The following is a 25,596-nucleotide window of genomic DNA, read 5'->3' on the forward strand; positions in this document are numbered from 1 at the left end:
AGTTTGAGATGGAACTGGATTCTCTGCTTCTGCTGGTGAGTCCAGCCTCCATAAGCTTGAGGCCTCTGCAGCAGAGAAAGCCTGTTGTAGTGTTAGCTAATCAAGGTGGGGTGTTCCTGCTTGTGTCAGCTCTGAGGGACACAGTCTGTGTAGCCCCCCACTATGATTGAGTGGCCTATTGAAGCTCTTCATGTCATACCATTCCCTCCAGAAGACCCCAGAAACTAACTACCAGCTTCTTTCCAGGCTTTTGCTTCACGAATTTGAAGAATAAAATTCACATATGAGGAAAATTGAGTGCAAAGGAGTAGGACTTATTCATGAGGGGAAAAAAGAGACAGAGCTCTTGCAGGGCAAGAGGGACCCAGTAGGGATTGCTGCTTGAGTATGGTAGTCTAGGGGTTTATATAGCAATTGGTCAATGCCATTGGTCCCAATTTATGCTAATGAGAGTTTGGAAAAGCACCAACTGCTATTGGTTAGCCCTGCAATCCCATTTAGGTCTGTCCCACTTCCCTTTCTTCACTCCCAAACCTAGTCAGGAAGTGGGAGGGAGGTTGAGGTTTGGGACCATGGATGCTCGGGGGTTCCAGGCTATGGTGCTGTGTGGAGTGGGCATCTGCATTGGGTTTGGGCTGGCTGCCTCTGCATGACAAGTGGGTGCACTCTGCCTTGCCTCTGTTCTGGCTCACTGCACTGGTATGGTAGGCTCTCTGTGGCTGAGGCCTTTATTCACTGCCTGTGCTCCAGCCTACTCGGATTGCCCCTCTAGTGCTCCATCATTGCTTCATGGCAGAAATTAACAGGCTGGCTGTGTATCTTGGCAGCTGGGGAGCCATATGATTAGTCTCTATAGAATATGGTTTTGGGAACAAATCTTAACTTACTTTACATATAGTAATATAGAATATGCTAATTTTATCATGAATTCTTTTACTGAAGACATATGTCAATAGTTAATGCATTGTTAGGTTGAAATCAGTGTTTTCTCATTTAGCTCTACACCCACTACACTAGCACATCATAACACATTCACGTACACACATGCTCTCACACACATGCACATACATGCACATAGTACTCATGCACAAATTCGTACTTATGTGGGGGAAAAGCCCCCATTGTTGAATGTTGCTTTTCTTTGTGAAAATGGGTGATACTTTTCTTCTTCTACCCATTTCCTTCTATTTTTTGAGGTCACTAGAATGTCTTGTATTGAACATTATACTATTATTAGAAATTTGTTGAAAACATATTAAATAAAAGAAAAAATATTGGAAATGTGTATGTCCTTTGCTTAATGTTTTTATCATTTTGCTTTTTTGGGGGGACTGTCCTAAGAGAGTTGGATCTTATTTGTTTTCAGACCTTATTCATTAATAGACTTGGGCCTATGAATTACAGTTCATGCATTTTGCATTACTTTGATTCTTTTTGATTGTTTATTTGTTTTTGGTAGTGCTGGGGATAGAACCCAGGCCTTGTGCATGGTAGGCAAGCACTCTACTAACTGAATTATATACCCAGTTCCTGCATTACTAGTGATACTTAATGTAGACCTGATCCTTGACCATGTTTGTTGCTTCATTGATAAAGCATGTACATGAGAAAATCAAGTTGGGAACATCCTAGATATGATTATATTTATTTATTTACTTATTTAATTTGTTCTTTTTAGATATACATGACAGTAGTGTGTATTTTGACATATTATAGATACATGAAGTATAATTTATTCTAATTAGTATCCCTTTCTTGTACATGAAGTGGAGTTACATTGTTTGTGTATTCATATATGAACAGAGAAAAGTTATGTCCAATTCATTCTACTGTCTTTCCTATTTCCATTCTCCTGCCTTCTCTTCATTCCTCTTTGTCTAATCCAATGAACTTCTATTCTCTCCCTTATTGTGTGCTAGCATTTGCATATCAGAGAGAACTTCGGCCTTTCGGTTTTTGGGATTGGCTTATTTCACTCAGCATGATAGTCTCCCAATCTATCCATTTACCAATAAAAGTCGTAAAGCCATTTTTTATGGCTGAGTAATATTACATTGTATATGTATACCACATTTTTTTAATTCAATCATCTGTTGAAGGACACCTAGTTTGGTTCTATAGCTTGGCTATGGTGAATTGAGCTGCTATAAACATTGGTGTGGCTGTGTCACTTAGTATGCTGATTTTAAGTCCTTTGGGTATAGGTCGTGGAGTGGGCTAGCTGGGTCAAATGGTGGTTCCATTCCCAGTTTTCTGAGGAATCTCCACACTGCTTTCCAGAGTGGTTGCACCAATTTGCAGTCCCACCAGCAATGTATGTAGTGTTTTTCCTTTACATCCTTGCCAACATTTATGGTTACTTTTACTAAATGAGAAAACTACATTTAAAATGTGCTTTAAAACAAAATGGAATTAGGAAAAAAAGACATATGCATTTTAAAGAACTTTTGCACTGTGCTGAAAATCAAATATTTCTTGCAGTAATACAATGCGCCAATCCATAAAATGTAAGTTAATAGAATTCTCAATTTAACATTTTCAAAGACAATATTAAGGTCAAGAATTTCATGTCTATGGTAGCACATATAGAAGGGTATTATAAATATGATGTCCATCCCTGTGAAACTTACAAATTTGACAATGCTCAATAAAAGATTTTAGAATCACATCCAATGAATCACAAACCTGTGTCCTATAAGTTCTCCTTCTAAAATCTTTATGTTGACTTTTCTACTCCTTGCCATTTGTTAATTCTAACTCTTAAAACAAAACAAAACAAAAACAAGAAAAGAAATGCTGCAATAAACTCTTGATCACGTACAAAAATTATTGCTACTATAGTTCACTACAAAGCATATCTATACAATATCATACGACCTTTGATTATGAAAAACCAGAATTAAAATCTTTAGTGACACAGCCTTACAATCATATACAACATTCACATGGCAATATTAGACAGTGAAGCACCCAATACCCATTGTTGACAATATGTCCCACTGACCAGCATCCATTTTAAATACATCCTTCATACAGAGGGAGGAAAATAGTGTCAGCTTTCCAAGGCTTGTCAAAATAGGATTCTCATGTTCTGTGGATCTAAAAACAAACAAACAAACAACAACAAAAACCCCAAAAACAAAACTGATGCAGATGAGGGTGTTATCAGGAAGTAGGCATGCCAAAAGGTGTTTCATGCAAATTAAAACCTAAAGCCAAGGTACCACATAATCACATAACCAACTAGTTGGGTGATACTATATGAGCCTTATCTTAAAATTAAATGAAATGCTACTGCACAATAGAGCATCAATAAGTTAAAAATTAGAGTGCACAAATCCAAATCAGTGGCAATTTCTGTAAAAAGCAAAATATTCACTATCAGCTGTATGTATGCCCAAACTGTTTGATTTAAAATTATTGGATTGGATAGTTTGCATATTTTTAAAACTATCAATCTCTAAAATTCCTTTTACTGTAATGAGGCATTGTTTTCTTAGTAAGAGCAAATAGATAAGTAAAGGAAAATAATAGTTGGTGAATGTCTTTAAAGGTCTTCCCATGTTTTCACTTTTAAAAATGTTTCAGAAAAAAATTAAAAATAGTTGCCATTATTCTAGCAAAAACAAACAAACAAAACAAGCCCAAAATAATTAAACAACCAAGCAACACTAAAACCACATTACACAGATGGATCATCATGCTTTCATCTGATTTAACTATCACATCTAGTTTAACTGGGATGCTTTTTCAAACTTTAAAAATTGTGATACATGAAGATGTAACTTTAATGGATAATTTTGAATTTGGATTTAACTTCTTTTGTTGAATATTATAACGGAGTATACTTATTACAATACAGTGTAGCACATCTTTCTATTAGAAAAAAATTTAAGATCCTTTACCCGTCTCCTTAAGTTAAAGGTGTGACATCATAAAGGGTGTCAAATGGCTGGATGGTTTTACAGTGCACACTTATATATTATGAAGTATGTCCATAACAAGTCTTATGGTTTCTTTATAGAATTCCTTTCTTCACCTTTTCTTCGGAGGATTAGCTGTTTGAGGTGGAGTGACAGGACGTCCAGAGTTCAGTCCACCATACTGGTACTTAGCTTTCTTTTCAGATGGTTTCAATATCTGAAATGAACACATCAAAGTTTCATCCACACTCATCATTCCACCAGCACTGTCAAACTCGCCACAGTAATATGGGGCTGAAAATATGGTTACCAATTGTCATTTAGCAAAAAATTCATATCCATCTTCCACCACCTAATGAACTCGACAAATCAAGTACAAATCATGACGATTCAGAAATTTACTAACTACATCAGCTCCAAAAGTAAAGGAAACACCACGATCATTTTCTCCCCAGCCTTGCACATCCTTATCTGGGTCAGACCACAGAAAATCACAGAGTAAACCTGCATCAGGGACATCAGTGGGTCTCATAATTCTCCGAATCTGCTCCATAGATTGCAAGTCTGGTGATAGTCCTCCATGACAACAGAAGATCTTCTCATCCACAATGGCAGCTATAGGCAGACAGTTAAAACAATCAGTGAAGGTCTTCCACAATTTAATATTAAACCTTCATTCGCATTCATCATAGAATCCATAAATGCGATTGATGCTAGCACATTCATGATTTCCTCTTAAGAGAAAGAAGTTCTCTGGATACTTGATTTTATAAGCCAATAGCAAACAAATGGTTTCCAAAGACTGCTTTCCTCTGTCCACATAATTTCCTAAGAAAAGATAGTTGGCTTCTGGTGGGAAACCTCCATATTCAAATAATCTCAGTAAATCTGTATACTGTCCATGAATATCTTCACAAATTTTCAGTGGTGCTTCCAATTCCAAAATAATAGGCTGGCTGAGGAAGATTTCACGAGACTTGATACATAAGCCCCGGACTTCTGCTTTAGTCATCTGCACAATCTTTCCTGGACGACATCCTTGTACCACCAGCAGGTGGGTGATGTGGACACCAGACTCTCCTTCCCAGCAGGGGGAACAAGAGCTTCTCCGCTGCTGAGGCTCCAGCGACTGGCTTGGTGTTCTCTCACCTACAAGTCCCCGGGCATTTCGGGCATTTCGACCCTGGCTCCAACTCCCCCTTTTCCTGGGCCCTCCCCCCACTCCCTCAGCAGCAAGAGCAAGCGCACACTGGGAGGCATCCATACTCAATGTAGTTTTAATTTGCATTTCTCTAACTGCTAAAGATGTTGAACATTTTTTTCATATATTTGTTGACTTATCATATTTCCTGTTCTGTGAAGTGCCTGTTCAGTTCCTGTGCCCATTTATTGAGTTATTTGTTTTTCTGGTGTTAAGTTTTTTGAGTTCTTTATATATCCTGGAGATTAGTGCTCTATCTGAGGTGCAGGTGGTAAAGATTTTCTTCCATTCTGTAGGCTCTCTCTTGATATTCTTGATGGTTTCCTTTGTTGTGAAGAATCCTTTTATTTTGATACCATCCCATTCATTGCTTCTTGATTTTACTTCTTGTGCTTTAGAAATCTTATTGAGGAACTCAGTTCCTAAGCTGGCATGCTGGAGAGTTGGGTCTACTTTTTCTTCTGTAGGTGCAAGGTCTCTCATCTAATGCCTAGGTCCTTGATCAACTTTTGAATTTTTTGCAGGGTAAGAGATAGGGGTTTAATTTTATTTTTCTACACATGGATTTCCATTTTTCCCAGCACCATTCCAGTGTATGTTTATGGAACCTTTGTCTACTATGAGATAACTGTATTTAGACATGATTAACTTTAGAGGAAAGTGCTTTATTTTACGCTTTTGCTCCCCTGAGTAGAGAGATTCTAAGATGATTAAATGGAGTGGAAAACTGCTGGTTTGGGGAGTAAGGGAGTTTATTCTCCAAATCATAGCTTCCAACTAGGTCAAAAGTGTAGTAAATGATTTGCAGTTTGGCGGATAAGCTTGCTTTAAGAGCACAGTTGGTGTCTTGTTAATAATTTCAGAGGATTAATCTTTGATTTAATAAGCTTGGAATCTGACTATTGTATTCATCATTGACTTCTGAAAAAGTCCCTCCCTTATTGTGCGCCAAGAGCTTTTGACAGTGTACACTGAGATATTAGTTGCTATTGAAGATATCAGCCAGTATTGAGTGTCTTAGGATACAACGTAACTTGTAAAATTTGCTGTTTCTTGACCCAACTTTTATTATATAGATTTAACCCCACCAAGTTGGGCGAATATTGAAGAGACTGCGTACACATGCGTAATATCATGTGATCAATAAAGAGAACAGGGTACTCTTATGCACTGGATGGAGTACTTCTGTGGTAATTTTATGGATAATGCCAAGTTTATAGCTATGTCTATGTTTTTATTTATTAGAAAAAAATTTCCTTAATTCTAGGAAGTTTTTTATCTCCTTTTCAAATTTCAGCATCTTTGAAATCAGCATGTCTTGTCATACATGCATGTATGACATATCAACAGCATAATGGCTGTTATGGTTTTGACCTGATATGCTCCTCAAAGGCTCATGTGTGTACAGGTGGGGCTTTTAAGCAATGATTGGATCATGAGGGCTCTTAAGAGTGGATGAATGTGGATTAATCCATAGATAGCTGAATGGACTGCTAGGTGGTGGGACCTAATAGGTCACAAGGGGCATGTCCTGGAAAACTTATCTTCTCCCTTTCTCACTTCCTCACTTTCCCTCCCCCTCTTTCTTTTTCTCTATTTCTTGGCTGCCATGAGATGAGCATGTGCTGGGTTCTTCTGCCATGAAAACTGTCCCTCACCTCAGGCCCAGAGCAATGGAGCTGGCCATCCATGGACTGAATCTTCTGAAACTGTGATCCAAAACAAACCTTCCATCCTCTAAGTTGTTCTTGTTAGGTATTTAGTCACAGTGGTTTAAAACTATCCCAGTAGTCTCCTGTCTGTCTTTGTCAGTTGGGTGACAGCAATGCTGTTGTTGTGCAATCCTTAATGGACACCAACTGGGTTCCCCCATCTAGTGTGATGGGACAGGGACAGCCTTTGGGGGTTTCTCTGAGCAAAGCACTTAAGGACTAGTTAAGGAAGGTATAGGAGTCCAGCTGGTGTGTGGAAACTTTCTTTGACAACTTCTGGTGACATAAAGAAAGCATCAACATTAAAATTCGGGGCTGGGTATCAGTGGCTTGGAAGAAAATTTCAGAGATGTTAGCCGAGCACTCTTTGAAGGAAGGCTGTGATGCCAGTGGTTTTAGGTACAGAGCAGAATATCACATAGGAAAACATAGATGTCAAAGATTTAAGAAGTGATTCAGAAGAGTTAGACTCTGAAAAGATTTTGATTTATTAACAAATTTAATTTTTTCCAAGTATTCACAAAAGTGATCAATGGTAAAAAAAATCTGTAAGTAAATCTAAAAGAAGTCTTTTAATAAGTACAAATAAAAAAAATCTAGGTATAGGAAATCATTATATCATAGATCTCTCCCTCCCTCCCTTCCTTTTTTAACCTTTCCATCCAATTTTTTTTAAAAAATATAGAACATACAACTGTCACCTGTGTGGCTGAGGTATGGGAAAGAAGACTTATTTTCCATGTAATATTTTGTTCACTTTATTTTTATCAGAGCTATACAAACTCCAGGTTTAGATAGTGAATGGTTTTTTCCCACTGGATTTTTAAAGTGAGTACTAACATATTAATTGTACATATTAAACAGATTCACTGTGATATTTCCATACATGCATACATTGTGCATTGATTACGTCCATCTACCCCACCCTGGCACCCTGCAAGTCCATAGTAATCTCTCTTCTATTTTTCTACTTTCAGATATTCTTTTTCTTAAGTGTCCACATTTGAGAGAGAACATAAAAATAATTGTCTTTGTTTCTGGCTTAGTTTGTTTAACATGATGTCCTCCAATTCCATCCATTTTTCTGCAAATGATAGAATTTCATTCTTTTTTATCTTGTGCATCACAGTTGTACATAATGGTGAGATTTGTTGTTACATATTTATGCAATATAACACTATGATTTTGGCCAAAATTATTCCCCAGTATTTCCCCTAATTTCATTCTTCTTTATGGGTGAATAATTTCCCCTCTCTATATGTGATATTATCGTATCCATTTATCTGTTGATGGAACCCTAGGCCGATTTCATATCTTAGTGATTATGAATAGGGCTGCAATAAACATGAGTGTTTATCTCTTTTGTATACTGACTTCCTTTGGGTTTACACCTACTAGTGTGATAGCTGGATCATATGATAGTTCTATTTTTAGTTTTCTGAGGAGCTTCCATAGGGTTTTCCTTAGGGGCTGTACTAATTTACATTCCCACCAACAGTGTTTAAAGGTTCCTTTATCTATACATTCTCACCAGCATTTGTTTTTTGTTTTTGTTTTTGATAATAGGTATTCTAACTGGAGTGAGATGGTATCTCATTGTAGTTTTGATTTGCATTTCCCTTATGGCATATTAAACATTTAAAAATATATATTTATTGGTCTTTTTTTTTCTTTTGAGAAGTATCTATTCAGATCATTGCCCAGTTTTTAATGGGATTACTTGGTTTTGTTTTGTTTTGTAGATGGATCGAACCCAGTGCCTCACACATGGTAGGCAAGCACTCTGCCACTGAGCTACAGCCCCAGCCCTTAGTTTTTTTTGTTGTTGTTAAGTTTTATGATTTTTTCTGTATAATCTGAATATTAACCCTCTGTCAGATGAATAACTGGCAAGTGTTTTCTCCCATTCTGTGGGTTTTTTACACTCTGTTCTTTCCTTTGCTGTGCAGAGGCTTTTTAATTTGATGTAATCCACTTTGTCAATTTTTGTTTTCATTTTCTGTGCTTTTGGAGTCCTCTCCAGAAAATCATTACTTGTACCAGTATTTTGAAGTGTTTTCCCTGTTTTCCAGTAGCTGTTTCAGGTCTTACATTAAGATCTTTGATCCATTTAGAGTTGATTTTTGTACAGGGTGAGAGATAGGGGTCAAGTTTCAATCTTATGCATTCCCCATCAGGGAATGATTATCACCTTTCAAGTCTTTTATCTGACTTTTTTTTTTTCTTTTCAGTGTTGGGGATGAACCTGGGAGCTTGCCCGTGTTAGGCTAGTGCTCTAGCACTGAGCTGTATCCCTAGCCCAGCAATCTGTTTTGGTTACTGTCACTGGACCTCTAAGTAACATGTTGAAATTACTAGTATTAAGCATTATCTATTGGTTCTGTGTTGGATTATGATCATTCACTCATTTACCCTGTTTTTTCAACATGCACATTCAACCTTCCTGTATTCTGCCCTCCTTTTATATTACGGTGCTTGAAAGATCAATATCAACTCTTTAGGTTATGATGACTGTGCAAATGATACTCATAAATGAACCAGATAATACAGTGATTATCTTCTTGTTTGTCTTTTGTTAAAAATTAAGCCTTCTTTTTTTGATTGCTAGGTTTTCTATGTACTTTTCTATGTACTTCTATGAATTACTAATTCACAAACTCTACCTAGTCAAAAATAATTACTCCTTTCTTTTTCCTGCCACACTACATGCATGCATGTTATTTTAGTTCGAGTTCGAGCTAATGGTTTAACATTTACATTCATAATCATAAGATCCCTTGGGGCTTATTTTGCTCATCTTTGAAGCTTCAGAGTTTCCAGCTTAATGTTTTTCAAATAGTAGGACTCAGTACCATTATGCTTTTTAGTAATGGCTGAGCATCTCTTAATTAGTAGTATGGTCTCTTGTCTCCAGATATATTGACTGCAATCAAGTAACCAGAATGTGATATGTAGAATCATGCATGTGGCTTTTAATAATTAGAAATAATTTTTTTTCACATGCTTTGAGAGATACTCCCCAATCCTCCTCAGGGTTAAGCAGTTTTGTCCTGAGGTTTCTTATTGGTGTTGAGTGGAACATTATGGGACTCTCTGTACTGGCTTTGCCAGTCTCTTAACTGCCATCTCAGCTGCTATTTTTCTTTGTGGAGGGCAGTGCCTCAGGCTGCACCGCAAGCTGTCACCCCCTGCTCTGTTTTGAACTTTTTTTTGTCTTCTTCACAACACCTATTCTCACTTTTTATAATTGTTGAAAGAGAGTGAATTGGTTTTGTGCTTGGATTTAGAACCTGTCAGAAGTAATTTGCTTTCAGCTTACTGTGGACAGCAGTAACAGGGAGGTAGCACTTTTAATAGTTATCTCAAACACTAGAAGTTGTTCGAGGTTTGTGAAACAAATGGTTTAATCCAAGGCAGGAAATGAGAAAAACTCAAGAGAGTCACTGTGAATTTAGTTTAACTGAGGGGACTTAAAATAGGTGTAATTTATGAGCTATCGCTGTCTCCTACAATAGTTATATTTTGGAAATTGTTTAACAAGCTTTAACATCTTATGGGCATGGAAATTTTCATTTTGTATGGCTTAAAACTTTTGTAATAAAATCTTTTACGAACAAAAATGTCCTCATCTCTTTTTGACATTGTCAAGAAACAATGGAGAGGATTTGTAATTTGTGATAAAATGTGGCATGTGCTTAAGCCCTGGAGACCTACTCCACCTGATTATTAATTGTAGCTACCCGGGTCTTAATATTCTGTATATTTTATATCATAGCTCAGAGGAGGAGTTTGTGACACCATACCTGAATGAAGAATGTTTTTTGTTTTCAAGTAGTTTGATAGTTCCTTTCTTAAAAGGAGTCTAGTTTTCTGATTTTATATTTTTCATTCTTAAATAGAAAGATTTCATTATTCTATTTCCATGTTCTCACCAGATGGACTAAGAGACATAAACAGAAAGGTGATTCTCTGAGAAGAAAACAGAAACCTGGGATGGTAATAACAAGGGGACAGAATCATAAACAAAACAAAACAAAACAGAATTTTTAGAAAAAAATCAAAGATCCGGAGAGCAAGAAAACTTGGACTCATTAGTTGCCATAAGAAGTCTCAAGCTTTTGCAATGGGTCTCTGTATTATACATGTTCTGATAGGAAAACAGAAATAATTCTAGATATTTCAAACAGTAGGTTTTTTTTTTTTTGTTTTTTTTTTAAATGGGATCTTGTTGAAGGGCTGGTGGAACAAAAGAAGGTAGGAGAATGTTAGGCAAATGTGGGGATACAAGAAAACCCTAGTGTCCCTGGGCTAAAGAAGCACAGGTAAAGGAACTTCTCCAGGTGTGCAGTCTGGCTGGGTCTCAGGGGTCTGCGTTGAAAATTCCTTCTCTCTTCTGCCCTCCTCCCAGTCCCCCATTGGCAGAACCTAATTATGAGTCAGTTGTCCAGGGAACTTGAGAAATGAAGTTTTCTGGGTCTTGGGCCCCTAAAATACAGAGTATAGCGCAGGAAGGTAGAAATGGAGCTGAGCAACTGAAAAGCTAATGGCTAGTACAGACTCCTGTTAGAAAAAAAGATCAGAGGTCACTTTGTAGTCTTTTGTGAACCTAGATTTACCTGACAGTGCTATAATCTTGGGCAAAAACCATTGTAATACTAGGCCTAGTGTTTGAAATCCTGAAAGAAAGTGTGTTGGAGGACATAGGTATACTTGGGAAAAATTATTCTCCACCACCAGAAAGACGGTCTCTGCTTTAAATTCTTTGCTTTCGTGATGTATTTTTATAAAATCTTGATCCATTTTGGCAGAAGAATTCTTTTTTTTTTTTTTTTGAGTATCAGGGGTTGACCCAAAGGTACTTAACCACAGAGCCACATCCCTAACCCCTTTTTTTACATCTCATTTTTGAGACAAATTCTTGCTAAGTTGCTTAGGGCCTTGCTAAATTGCTGAGGCTGGCTTTGAATTTGTAATCCTCCTGCCTCACCTTCCTAAGCAGTTGGGATTATGGATGTGTGACACACTGTGCTCAGTGAGACTTTTTTAAAAAGAGAAAATTCTTTCATGTACATGATGTTTTATCCCTCATAGGAATTTATAATTGTTATATTTCAAGTCATTGAAAAATATGAATTTAAGAAACAAGTTTGACTGCATGTAGTGTTGTTCCAGTATGTAAAGGTTTAAGGGATTACTCAGATCTCTGGGGCATTGTCTCTAAATGGCAACTCCTAAATTATGTTCTGGGGTAATGTGTTGGTAGTAAGAAGAGGTACATTGGCAAGAGTTTATATAGATTTATACTTGCTTTGTTAAAGGATAATTCTGTGCAATTGAGGTATGTTTTCATTGGGGAAAACAAAGGAAGAGAGATGCTCAGAGGAGGAGCACCCAGTTTATTCTAAGAGGTTCAAATCATCTTTGGTGATTTGACAAGGGAGAAAAAGAAAACAGAGAAAGGCCACATTTGGGAGAAAGATGACAGGTTTAGTCATGGTAATTATTTATGCTTGTCTATGGAATATACAAGGGGACATTTCTAGTAGCCTTGTAGGTGTCTGATTGAAACTCTAGGTAATTTTCCAAATAAAGGATTTAGTTAAAACAGAGTACTTTAGAATAGAATAAATAAATTTTAGCTCACTGAAAAGAAATAATTTGGGAAAATGCACTAAAGGTAAATAATTGTCCTTGCTGCCCCTTTTTCTGTCCGATCATATTGCATGTAGTTGCTGAGAGATTTTAAAGCAGAATTTGTGCTCGTGACTTAAGGAATCACTAATGTACATCAGCCCTGTATAGTTCAGTGCATGAATTACAGCTGTGCTTGGGAAAGATGATTGACAACTAATATGAGACAATGGAACCTATAAACTTGGCCAGGAGTGTCTAGTCCGGCTTCCTTCAGTTGTGCCCCTTCACACAGGACAAGGTGTCCATGAGCCAAAGTTCTATGTCCTCTTGTAGACAGAGAGCCTATACCCCATCCTCAGGGGAGGATATCACATGCAAACACCAGGACCCCAAAATTCCCTTCCACAAAAACCTGGAGTCTACTTCCAGAACTTGCAGGGGCCTTTTGCCTAGTTTATTCTCTCAAGAGAAAACTGGGCTGCTAGTACACACCCCTGATGGTTGGCCAAGGGTGACAGCAAAGGTGTGGACTATAAGAGAAAAGTTTTGCACCAGATACTTGTTAAAAACAGAAATTGTATTTGTGCTACTGCAGTAGGGGAGAGAGACTTCAATATAACTCTGAATACGACAGAGACAGTTGGGAATTTATGGTCAAGCAGCAGAGTGAGGGAGGCGAGTGTATGGTAAATGGCTAAAGGCAGGCCAAGGGCTTAGACATGCTGTATAGGGAATGAGGACCTTGATCAGATATCAAAGGTGGAGATTCTTTGTGAAAGCTGAGCTCAGCAGGCCAAGTTCAAAGGGGCTTCAGAGGAGTCTGACTATACTCGGGTCAAGGAGGGAGTCTTGCTGGGATGGAACTTGGACTTGTAGGTTGGAGTATCCATATTTATATGCAGAGACTCATCCCTCATAGTGTGGGCCACGGCTTGGGTGCAAGAAGAAGGGGGCCAGGCATCATCATATTCTGGCTTAGAACTCTGAGAGGTCTGAGAGCTTTAGATTTGTATCTGGTTTTCTAGATGTAGGTTCCTTTGAGGAACTTGAAAGACAGTTGACAGCAGGGATGGGACAGAGGTTATCTGTGGGGATTCTTTCAACAGAGGAGAAACCTCAGAGGCAACATACTCATGAACTTCCTCAGGCGTCTGGACAGTGAGGGGAGTTTGAGCTGTAGTGACCCTGAGTGAAAGGAAGAGAAGATTCGAGGGATCAGGTCAGGGTGAGTCAGCAAGGAAGAACTCTTTCCCTTTTCATCTCTTCACTCCAAGCCAAGCCCCAAAGACAACCATCATCTTTGGCAAAAATGTTGTAAAATTTTTATGTTATTACTATATATATATATATATATATATATATATATATATATATATTAGTGGGGTTCATTTTGACATATTCATAAATGCATATAATATAATTTTCTCCACTTTAATCCCCAGCACTTTCCCTTTCCCTTCCTCCTCCCCCCAGTTAAAAAAATAAGGAAGGAAGATCACTAGAGGAGAGATAGGAGATCAGAGGGATGTTAATTTTTAATATATGTTATGCACAATTATTCATTGTGGGCTACAGCTTTACACACGTTTGCACTCACATATACATATAATACTTTCACCATAAAGGTGTATGTGCAGTGGTGGAAGGATAAAACAAATATTTTATTTCTAGCAGCTTGTTAGATTGATTTATGGCTTTTAAGTATTTTAGGCATATTGTACATAGGACTCTATTTATACTCTTGCTTCAGGCTCTGCATATGTTAGGAAGGGGGCTGCAAATTTATTGACTGGCCTATAGCACAGACTTCATAAGGGGGCTAAAGAAATTTCCACGCCCAGAGGTAGAACATACCTGCCTAATGTACAAGTGCAATTGAGAGAAGGTTGAATGATATAGAATTGATTAAGGGGAAGGCAAGAGGACTCTCAAAGAGAAACAATGGGAGAAGAGGGAGGAACATGGGCTTAGAAATTAGTGTGAGAGCTCTTTGAATCAAGTGGCCTGTCAAAATCCTTTGAGTTGGCTGGAGCCAGGAAATCTGCAGAAGTCTGGTAATAAGAACTTTTCCTTTTTACCAAAATCATTCTTTTAGATTTTTAGTTAATACTTAGAACCTTGGAGAAAATAAATAATTTGATGGAGTTGTGTGGATAAGTCAAGAAAATTCATGCTGAAGACTTTAAAAATAGCAGTGAACTCTGCAATTGCTAGATAATACACAAGGCAGCCCTTTTCTCTGCATTACTTTTTCTCAAAAGTTTTCTTATTGGAATTTTTGATGGGACCACACTTTATAGGATGTATGATTGTAAAACTTTATGATGAGGATTCTTTTCTAAAATAAATTACTTGTGAGGACAGTATATGAGACCACTTCTCTGTTCCATGTTAAGACATGCCATCTTCTAGAACAGAATGTGATTTCCACATTTTTAGTATGCTAAAAACTGGTGGTGGGTATTTTGGGGGCATACTTGAGAGTGCCAGAGTCAGTCATTCATTCACAGAATGAATATCATAGCAGGGCCACTGATCCCTGGGGTCCTTTGTTATTGGCCAGTCTGAAATTTTGGCCCCACCTGGGATTTGTAGCTCTGGATAAGTGATTCACACTCTGTTAATAAGTGGGGTGAATCATATGTGTTGCCTTCTGTTTTTCCCAGTCTGTGTGGGGATAATGAAAGAATCAAGCGTGCCCCTACAGAAGGAGGGGGCACATAAACACATCCTGTAATGTATGTTACTCCTCTGCTTATTGCTATTTTAAATTCAGCCTTCATAGTCAGCAATCTGGCATCATTTCCTAGCCTTAATTTCATTCCATTTGTATTCTAAGTTGTAATTCCCTTTACAGTGCACTTTAGTGCCTAAGTTCTATTTGTCAGCTGTTGTTTAAAGGAACAAATAAATTTGTCAGTATTCAGTAAACACAGAATAACCCAGAAAAATAAAAGTCTAAATCTAAAGTTTTTAAATGTTAAGAGGCAGCAAAGATGACTGTCTAAACTAGTGAGCCAGTTACATGTAACTTAGTCATATTTTCTGGATTTACATAGGTGGGTGGCTTTCCATTTCTTTAAACACCTGAGTTCCAATTCTTGTTATAGTTGGTATTCCTCTGGAGGTAAGGAGATTTGAATGACTTAATTGTTTCATGAGCCACATCCAACACCTTTTAGAAATTGCCCAACATTGACACTCATTTTGTAGGCTAGTGCAGTAGGTTAGGTTTGTTGTGGTTATAATTTTGGTATCAAGAGATGAGTTTACAGTGCAAACTGACAGAAAGTTTTAGTTTGAAACAATCTGACACAAACCCATTTTCAATGTGATAGTATATGTGCAATGGGCAGGGGGTAGATTGTTTTGTGTGTGTTATCTCAGGGAATGATCTTTAAAAATAAAAACCTGGAAAATATTCCTGGAAAGATAGACCCCTTTAACTATTAAAGAGACATCCCCCACTATTGAAGATATCACCAACTTGCAAACTCAACAGGATTCAGAGTTGAGTTGACTATCAGATGGGTATGAGAACTTCACACTTTATTTTTAAGGTGTGTTGCTTCTCAATACGTGTATATAAATATTTCCTGCTTAGATTCTGCAGTATGTTTTGCTACTCTAGATTGCATGTGGGGGGACCCCATTCTCTTCTCTCCTTTTTTCCAATGTCAAGATTCTAATAGCTGCTTGGCTAGAGGCATAATGGACCTATAAACCTGCAGTTACCATGAGTGACAGCCTCATTATAACTGTGCAGCTTTCAAGTCCCACAAGTCCCATCACCTGCACAACCTGAGTAGACCTACACAGTGCCCACAAAAGAGTCTTGACATGGCCATTTTTAGTTCCTGCACTTTGCTGATGTAGATGAACAGAGATGGAACTCTGAAGCACTGGAGTATGTCTTGTCTCTCTGCTTCCCTGCTCACCAACTTGGATCTTTGTTTTGGTGTACCCACAGTGAGCCAAATTAAGAATCACCATATGCCTCCTAGCAGTTAGCAGCAGACAGCCAGAGGTGTTAAAGTCGCTCATTCAAAACACCTGTGACTGATTCTCCTGCTTAATCCTGGATCTCCTTTGTTTTAATTGTATCCCCTTCAGCCTCTAATCTTACAACTTCTATTCCTGTCTCTGATTCCTATGAATTGCACTTTGTACTTTCTCTGCTGGTAAATGACCTTGGTTTCTGTTATGCTGTAGGTGGAAACTTTATGTTCTAACTCAATTTTATGGGTTCCGGTTCCCATCATTGACCACTGACCAGCCTAGACCCTTTCTGAGCAGCAGCTACTTCAGTGCAATGAATTGCCTTTTGTCTCAAATTCTCTTTCATGTCTTCCTGTTTCTCTGCCCTAATGATTATTAACTTTTGCCAGCTATCCAATTCTGTATGCCATTACATTTTTGAGGTGTGGGTGAGTATTCTTTTTGATGCTGAAAGTCAAATATAGCAAATGCCAAATAAACATATATACCCATGTTTACATGTCACTCATTACTCTGATGACAGAGGCATTTTTAAAAGCAATTTCCCAGAGATGAGTGTGCTTCCTCTGCCATAATCTTATCTAACCTTTAATTTTTTAAAAGCTTTTCTTGATAATTGATTTCTCATTGGATGTGTTTTTGTCACCAAAGAGTTTATATTTATTTGAGACAGTGTGCACTGACCGGCATTAAATAAATGACTTTTATGAGCTTTACCAGAGAATGTTTTTTTTTTTTTTTTTTTTTCTGCTGTATTTATTTATTTGCTGATCTTCCCCTCCTATCCTTCACTGCAGGTGCTGGAAGACAGATTTTTTTTTCCATTTCCTTACATTTATTTTTAAAATTTCAAATCAGAACCCACAAAATCATGTGTCAGGATCATTCAGAAATTCCACGTTACTTATTGTGATAATGTCTTAATTCTTCCTCCTTAGTCATAGAAATAAGTTCTTCCTGAGTGGATCTCCACCCACACAGTCAGGAAACAATTGCTTCCCACATCCATCACTTCTGCCTCCACATTATCATGTTTCAAAGGTTTTCCAATTAATCCTGTGGAAGCTAGAATCATTCCTAATTATAATCCTGTTAGGCCTCTTTATTTCTTGATGTGCTTGTTAATTCATGTCCACCCGCAACAGTCTGTAACATAGTGCTATTATCAGCTCTTTTGTCTTTAAAAGCCTCTGTCTACCATTTTGACTAAGATTGATTAACTGCACTTTGTTGAAATCGATCATTTTGGATTAAAAAAAATCTATCCTGTATATTTCTTCTGGCTACTTTTGCATGATTTCACTGCCTCCCCCACCCTCACCCCAATTAATCAATCAGCCATCCTGGTTGCTTTTTCCTTTTAGGCTTCCTTTCTCTTGCTTTTTCTTTTTAAAGAACTGTCTATCTTGATCTCTTTATTTCTTCTGCCCTCCCATGGACAACACCGCTCCAATGGAAACTGAATTGCAGGAGGCAGTGGAATAAATTCTCCTTTAGCATCTGACCAGACATTACTCTCATTTCCTTTTTCACAGAATGAGAAGGATATTCCTTCTACTTGACAATCCTGTCCTTATGCAGTTTTGGGGGTGAAATTCTTGATGATTGACTGCCATGCATTTTACAGTGACAGTGTAACATACTCCTTATTTATAGCCTCAGACTCTGAATTCTCGTCTTAACCATAGATACCAAGATTCTTTTGGGCATACTAGTTAACATTTTCTTTTCTTTTCCTAGGTACTGACTTTAACATAGAGAGCTTACCTCTGCCTCGGAAAGCCCATCATGACTGGGCCCTTTTTCATGAAGAGTCCCCAAAAAACAATTATAAGCTCTTTCATAAACCAGTTATCACCTTGTTCAATTACACTGCCACCTTCAGCCGGCATTCCCACTTGCCACTGACTACCCAATACCTGGAGGGTGTGGACGTCCTGAAGTCACTCCAATACTTGGTTCCTTTGCAGTCCAAAAACAACCTAAGGAAACGACTTGCTCCACTGGTGTACGTACAGTCAGACTGTGACCCACCATCAGACAGGGACAGCTATGTTCGTGAGCTGATGACCTACATTGAGGTTGATTCCTATGGTGAGTGTTTACGAAACAAAGATCTCCCTCAGCAGCTGAAAAATCCAGCCTCCATGGATGCCGATGGCTTTTATAGGATTATTGCACAGTATAAGTTTATCCTTGCTTTTGAGAATGCAGTTTGTGATGACTACATCACCGAGAAGTTCTGGAGACCACTGAAACTGGGGGTTGTCCCTGTCTATTACGGATCCCCCAGCATTGCAGACTGGCTTCCAAGTAACAGAAGTGCTATTCTTGTATCAGAATTTTCTCACCCCAGAGAACTGGCGAGTTACATCAGACAACTGGATTACGATGACAGATTGTATGAGGCCTATGTAGATTGGAAGCTGAAGGGTGAGATCTCTAATCAGCGGCTTCTGGCCACTCTCAGGGAAAGGAAGTGGGGAGTGCAAGACATCAATCAGGACAATTACATCGATGCATTTGAGTGTATGGTGTGCAGCAAAGTGTGGGATAACATTAGGCTACAGGAAAAGGTAAGTGCATCAAGATCTGGCAAAGGGGTGCTAGGCTGGTCATTTCTAGGATCTCTGCCATTTCTCAATGTGCTGCCCTTCTTTCTGTGGCTGCTGCCCATCACTGTTCTTCATTCCTAGCAGGAGGCTGAGATCTTTAAAAAGGTTGAATATTTCATTAATATCTTTGGGATTGGTATGAAGTTTACAAGTCATGTCCTTAGAAACCAACTCAAATGAAGCAAAACAAAATGAAACAAAAACAAACAAGTCATGTCTTTTTTCCTGAAGTCCTTCAATTTTCTTCTGGAAGACCCCTGTATTGCAGATGCTGGGGCCTCCAGAAGGAGGGAAAAAGCCTTAAAAAAAAAATGGCAAGTACAGTGTCACACACCTATAATCCTAGTGACTTTGGAAGTGAGGCAGGAGAATTACAAGTTTGAGGCCAGCCTCAGCAACTTAGAGAGACCTTTTCTCATACTAAAAAAGAGGTGAGGATTTAGCTCAGTGGTAAAGTATCCCTGGGTTTAATTCCAGTGTAAAAATGAAAAAATAAGTTCTGCATATCAGCCACATATTGATCCTTTCACCTTTTCATTGATACTATGACGAAGGATTATGGTGATTTCTGCCAGACCCTTTAATTCACGGTCCCCAGTCTGCCATCCTGAAACTCATTTTCATTTCCTGAACCCCATTCTTGCTTTTTTTCTTTTGGGCACACATATATCTTAATACAGATTGAGTATCTTTTATCTGAAGTGCTTGGGACCAGAAGTATTTCAGATTTTGGAGTTTTTCAGGTTTTGAAATGTTTACATAGACTTTACCAGTTGAACATCTTTAATCTAAAAATCCAAAATCTGAAATATTCCAAAATATGAAAAGTTGTGAACATTGTGTTGGTGTTAAAAAAAAACACTTTAGATTTTGGAGTATTTCAGATTTTAGATTTTTGGGTTAGGGATGCTCAACCCATATGTAGAGAGACTATTCAAATAGTGATGGAGATAATTCTTGAAAGTCTTCGTTTTTTTAAAAATTATTGTAAAGTTCTTAGTAATGTATTTAAGTTTCTTGCCATTTGTTTACTTATTTACAATGTGAATGGTTATACATAACTGTATTTGTTAAAATGAAGTTTGTTGAAAGAAATAGAAGGATGAGATTTAACTTCTCATGAAACTTCGAAGAAATGAGATGGCTCACACATACCAGTTGCTTATCATCCATCATCCTCTTGCCTGATTCCCATCTATACATAATGTCTTATCTAAATTCTCTGAAGGCAAACAATTTTTGTTAAATATTTAAATGTTTATTTTGACCATCATATTAATTTCAGGTGAGACAAAACCTGAACAGTGTGTAAGATTATTTTTCTGTATTGTGTGTATACTATACAGGGAATTTCACATACTAAATCTGTGTATTGTTGTATGTGTGTGTGTGTGATAAAACACACATTCTTTTGTCTGGCCTTATGAAATACATTTTAACTCATAAAATCATTTATTTTATGTTATGTATCTTGGTCAGTAACAGGAACACTAAGAATTAAGTATTGTATCCTGCTTTCTGATGATTTCCTTTATGTGTAATTTATAGGGTTACAGCACAGGAAAAAATAAGATACACCACACACACACACAGACACACAGACACAGACACACAGACACACACACACACACACACACACACACAGCTACATAAGTACACCAGAATAGTCACACATTAATTGTCCCATGCTATACCAATTATGTAATTCTCAAAATATAAAGTCAGATAATGAAATTTCGGAAGGTGAAGATTTGCTTAGACTATCTTGTGGATTACATTCACAGAAAACTGCAAGAACTGTGCAAATCCTGACTGTTTCCCTGCCTCAGAGAAGCCTTCTAGGAATGATTATTGGGCACCAGAAGAGGGGATATGATGATACTGGTAAATAAAAAGTTATAGGAGATTACATACATTCGTGCCTTTCTAATGGAAAAACAGCTGATTGTGGTATTTCAGATTGCCCAAGGTGGCACAATTGAATATCCTTCGCTTTGGACTTACTGAGGACGAACAGAAGAGATAGCTCTTATTCCAGAGAGGTGGTCAGCAAAGGTGCTTAGAAGCCTTTGCTTACATTTCAGTGAATTAGTTACATTTCTAAAAAGCAATTATCCTCATTAGTGAAAAGTGGAACAAACATGCCATTAAAGTACATTAAAGGATACTAGACCAGTTGCTTTCATTTGCCTTTATTTTATAATATTTGTTATAGTTTACATGTGGCATGACTCAAACTACTTAAGTGTAAGTTTCTTCATTTTTTTTTGTCTTTCAGCCAAAGAAGAGCTAAAAGACAGTTTGATTTCCTTTCTTGATGATTTTTATCTTGTAGTAAATAATAGTTTGAATTGTTATGTTTAGAGGTATAAAGTACTGTTACAATATCATATGCATTTCCCATTCCTTTACTTTGCTTCTCCTCTTCTTAACCTCCCATATACAGAATCTTGTAGTATAACAAATCTTGTGGTGTAAAACAACATATGTCATCTCAGTTTCTGTGGATCAGGATTCTGGTCATGGCATAGCTGGGTTCTGTACAAGTCTCCAATCAAGGTGTCATTCAGGGCTGTATTCTCATCTGGGTATTTGTTTCTTAACTTGTGCCTTTTAGCAAATTCAGTTTTTTTTTTTTTAATTAAAAAAATTTTCTTTTTCTGGCACTGGGGATTGAACTCAAGGGCACTTGACCACTGTGCCACATCCCCAGCCCTATTTTGTATTTTATTTAGAGACAGGGTCTCACTGAGTTGCTTAGCGCTTCACAGTTGCTGAGGCTGCCTTTGAACTCACGATTCTCCTATCTCAGCCTCCCAAGCCACTGGGATTACAGGCATGCGCCACTGCACCTGGCAGCAGATTCAGTTTCTTGAGACTTAGTTTGAGACCTTGGTTTCTTGCTGATAGAAAGTTGGAGGCTGCTCTCAGCTCCTAGAGGCCACCCACAGTTCCTTGCCATGTGAGCTTCTGCAACATGGCTGCTTATTCCTCAAAGCCAGCAAGGAAGCCAGAGACTCCAGAAAGACCAGTGTACTCTCATGTACATAATCATATATTTGTAATAACATTACCTTTGCTCTATTTTATAGAGTAGAAACAAGTAAGAAGGAATCACTTAAGATGCTGTATGTTGCGTGATCATATCTACCCCAAATTCATATGTTGAGACCCTGACCCTCAAAATGTGATTACGTTTGTAGGTGGGGCCTTCAGGAAATAATTAGAGCATGAATGTGGAGCCCTCATGAGTGGGTCTCTTGCCTTGAAGGATACAGCAAAGATACACAGATGGCCATCTGTGAACCAAGAAGAAGGCTCATCCTAGACAACAAAATTTCTGGTGCCTTGGTCTTATACTTCCCAGCCACCCTGTTTTGTTACAGCAGCTAAATAGAGTAAGAGCCAAGGATAGGAGATTACACAGGTGTTAATACCAGGACACAGGGATCATGGGGGACCATACTCAATTTCTGAAGTAAGGACCTACCAACATTTACTTATTTGTTTACCTGTTGGTAGACATTTGAGTTGTTTCTAGTTTTTAGCTGTATAAATAAAGGTGCTATGAACATTCATACATATGCTCTAACAGCATGGATGTTTAAGACATATGTTTTCAGTTCTTTTCTGTAAATATCTAGGACTATAATGGCTAGGCTGTATGGTAGATGTATATTTAACATTTAGAGAAACTCCCAGATTGGTTTCCACTTTCTTTTTGTCCCACATTCTCACCAGCATTTTTTGAGAGTTCCACCTGGTTCAGTCAGACTTTCAATTTCTGACTTTTTAGTGGGTACATAATGGTATCTCACTGGGGTTAATTTATATGTCTTTAATGACTGATGATATTGACGATTTTTTTTTTTTTGGTATTGGGGTTTGAACCCGGTGTGCTTAACCACTGAGCCACAACCCCAACCCTTTTAAAATATTTTATTAGAGACAGAGTCTCGCTGAGTTGCTAAGTGCCTCACTAAGTTGCTGAAACTGACTTTGAAATTGTGATTTTTCTGCCTCAGCCTCCTGAGCCACTGGGATTACAGGGGTGCACCACTGTGCTTGGCTTTATTGAACATTTTCAATTGCTTGTTTGCTATGGAGATCTTTGACGGGGTATCCTAAGACTTATCCTTGCTTTTAAAACATTTGGTTGTGTGTGTTGTTATTATTGAATTTTAAGAAGTCTTTACATATTTCTAATACAGAATGATTTTTAATTATAAGGTTACAAGTGCTGTGTTTTATTCCAGCCTGTAGATTGCCTTTTCATTTTTTTCTTTTTTAAAAAGAATATTTATTTTTTAGTTTTAGGTGGATACAATATCTTTATTTTATATTTACGTGGTGCTGAGGATTGAACCCAGTGCCTCATGCATGCTAGGCGAGCAGTCCACCACTGAGCCACAACCCCAGTCCATCTTTTTCTTTTCTTTCTTTTTTTTTTTTTTTTTTAATTTTTTATTGTGGGTTGTTCAAAACATTACAAATTTCTTGACATATCATATTCCACACTTTGATTCAAGTGGGTTATGAACTCCCACCTTCACCCCATACACAGATTGCAGAGTCACATCAGTTACACATCCATTGATTTACAAATTGCCATACTAGTGTCTGTTGTGCTCCACTGCCTTTCCCATCCTCCGCCCTCCCCCCTCCCCACCTCTCCCCTCCCCTCCCCTCCTCTCTCTCTACCTCCTCCACTGTATAACCCTGAGGGTCTCCTTCCATTACCATGCAATTTCCCTTCTCTCTCCCTTTCCCTCCCACCTCTCATCCCTGTTAAATGTTAATCTTCTTCTCCTGTTCTTCGTCCCTACACTGTTCTTAGTTACTCTCCTTATATCAAAGAAGACATTTGGCATTTGTTTTTTAGGGATTGGCTAGCTTCACTTAGCATAATCTGCTCTAATGCCATCCATTTCCCTGTAAATTCTATGATTTTGTCATTTTTTAATGCAGAGTAATACTCCATTGTGTATAAATGCCACATTTTTTTTATCCATTCGTCTATTGAAGGGCATCTAGGTTGGTTCCACAGTCTTGCTATTGTGAACTGTGCTGCTATGAACATCGATGTAGCAGTGTCCCTGTAGCATGCTCTTTCTAGGTCTTTAGGGAATAGACCAAGAAGGGGAATAGCTGGGTCAAATGGTGGCTCCATTCCCAGCTTTCCAAGAAATCTCCATACTGCTTTCCAAATTGGCTGCACCAATCTGCAGTCCCACCAGCAATGTACAAGTGTACCCTTTTCCCCACATCCTCGCCAGCACTTGTTGTTGTTTGACTTCCTAATGGCTGCCAATCTTACTGGAGTGAGATGGTATCTTAGGGTGGTTTTGATTTGCATTTCTCTGACAGCTAGAGATGTTGAGCATTTTTTCATGTACTTGTTGATTGACTGTATGTCCTCCTCTGAGAAGTGTCTGTTCAGGTCCTTGGCCCATTTGTTGATTGGGTTGTTTGTTTTCTTATTGTCTAATTTTTTGAGTTCTTTGTATACTCTGGATATTAGGGCTCTATCTGAAGTGTGAGGAGTAAAGATTTGTTCCCAGGGTGTAGGCTCCCTATTTACCTCTCTTATTGTTTCTTTTTTTTTTTTTTTTAATTTTTATTGTGGGTTGTTCAAAACATTACAAATTTCTTGACATATCATATTCCACACTTTGATTCAAGTGGGTTATGAACTCCCACCTTCACCCCATACACAGATTGCAGAATCACATCAGTTACACATCCATTGATTTACAAATTGCCATACTAGTGTCTGTTGTGCTCCGCTGCCTTTCCCATCCTCCCCCCTCCCCCCTCCCCACCTCTCCCCTCCCCTCCCCTCCTCTCTCTCTACCTCCTCCACTGTATAACCCTGAGGGTCTCCTTCCATTACCATGCAATTTCCCTTCTCTCTCCCTTTCCCTCCCACCTCTCATCCCTGTTAAATGTTAATCTTCTTCTCCTGTTCTTCGTCCCTACACTGTTCTTAGTTACTCTCCTTATATCAAAGAAGACATTTGGCATTTGTTTTTTAGGGATTGGCTAGCTTCACTTAGAATAATCTGCTCTAATGCCATCCATTTCCCTGTAAATTCTATGATTTTGTCATTTTTTAATGCAGAGTAATACTCCATTGTGTATAAATGCCACATTTTTTTTATCCATTCGTCTATTGGAGGGCATCTAGGTTGGTTCCACAGTCTTGCTATTGTGAACTGTGCTGCTATGAACATCGATGTAGCAGTGTCCCTGTAGCATGCTCTTTTTAGGTCTTTAGGGAATAGACCAAGAAGGGGAATAGCTGGGTCAAATGGTGGCTCCATTCCCAGCTTTCCAAGAAATCTCCATACTGCTTTCCAAATTGGCTGCACCAATCTGCAGTCCCACCAGCAATGTACAAGTGTACCCTTTTCCCCACATCCTCGCCAGCACTTGTTGTTGTTTGACTTCCTAATGGCTGCCAATCTTACTGGAGTGAGATGGTATCTTAGGGTGGTTTTGATTTGCATTTC

The 25,596-nt window shown here is 38.2% G+C and overlaps 1 protein-coding gene and 1 pseudogene across 2 annotated transcripts in view; one reads left to right on the top strand and one right to left on the bottom strand.

The window, feature by feature from the left end:
* Positions 1-25,596, top strand: part of Fut10 (fucosyltransferase 10) — a 200,049-nt gene that overhangs the window by 61,862 nt on the left and 112,591 nt on the right. For both annotated transcript variants that reach the window (XM_071610222.1, XM_027939357.2), the window contains exon 5: positions 18,210-19,045. In XM_071610222.1, coding sequence (XP_071466323.1) covers positions 18,210-19,045 — 836 coding nt within the window. The remainder of the gene's footprint in view (positions 1-18,209; positions 19,046-25,596) is intronic.
* Positions 3,817-4,976, bottom strand: LOC114095831 (serine/threonine-protein phosphatase PP1-beta catalytic subunit pseudogene; annotated as a pseudogene).

The sequence above is a fragment of the Marmota flaviventris genome, chromosome 3, assembly GCF_047511675.1.
Source record: "Marmota flaviventris isolate mMarFla1 chromosome 3, mMarFla1.hap1, whole genome shotgun sequence".
Lineage (NCBI taxonomy): Eukaryota > Metazoa > Chordata > Mammalia > Rodentia > Sciuridae > Marmota > Marmota flaviventris.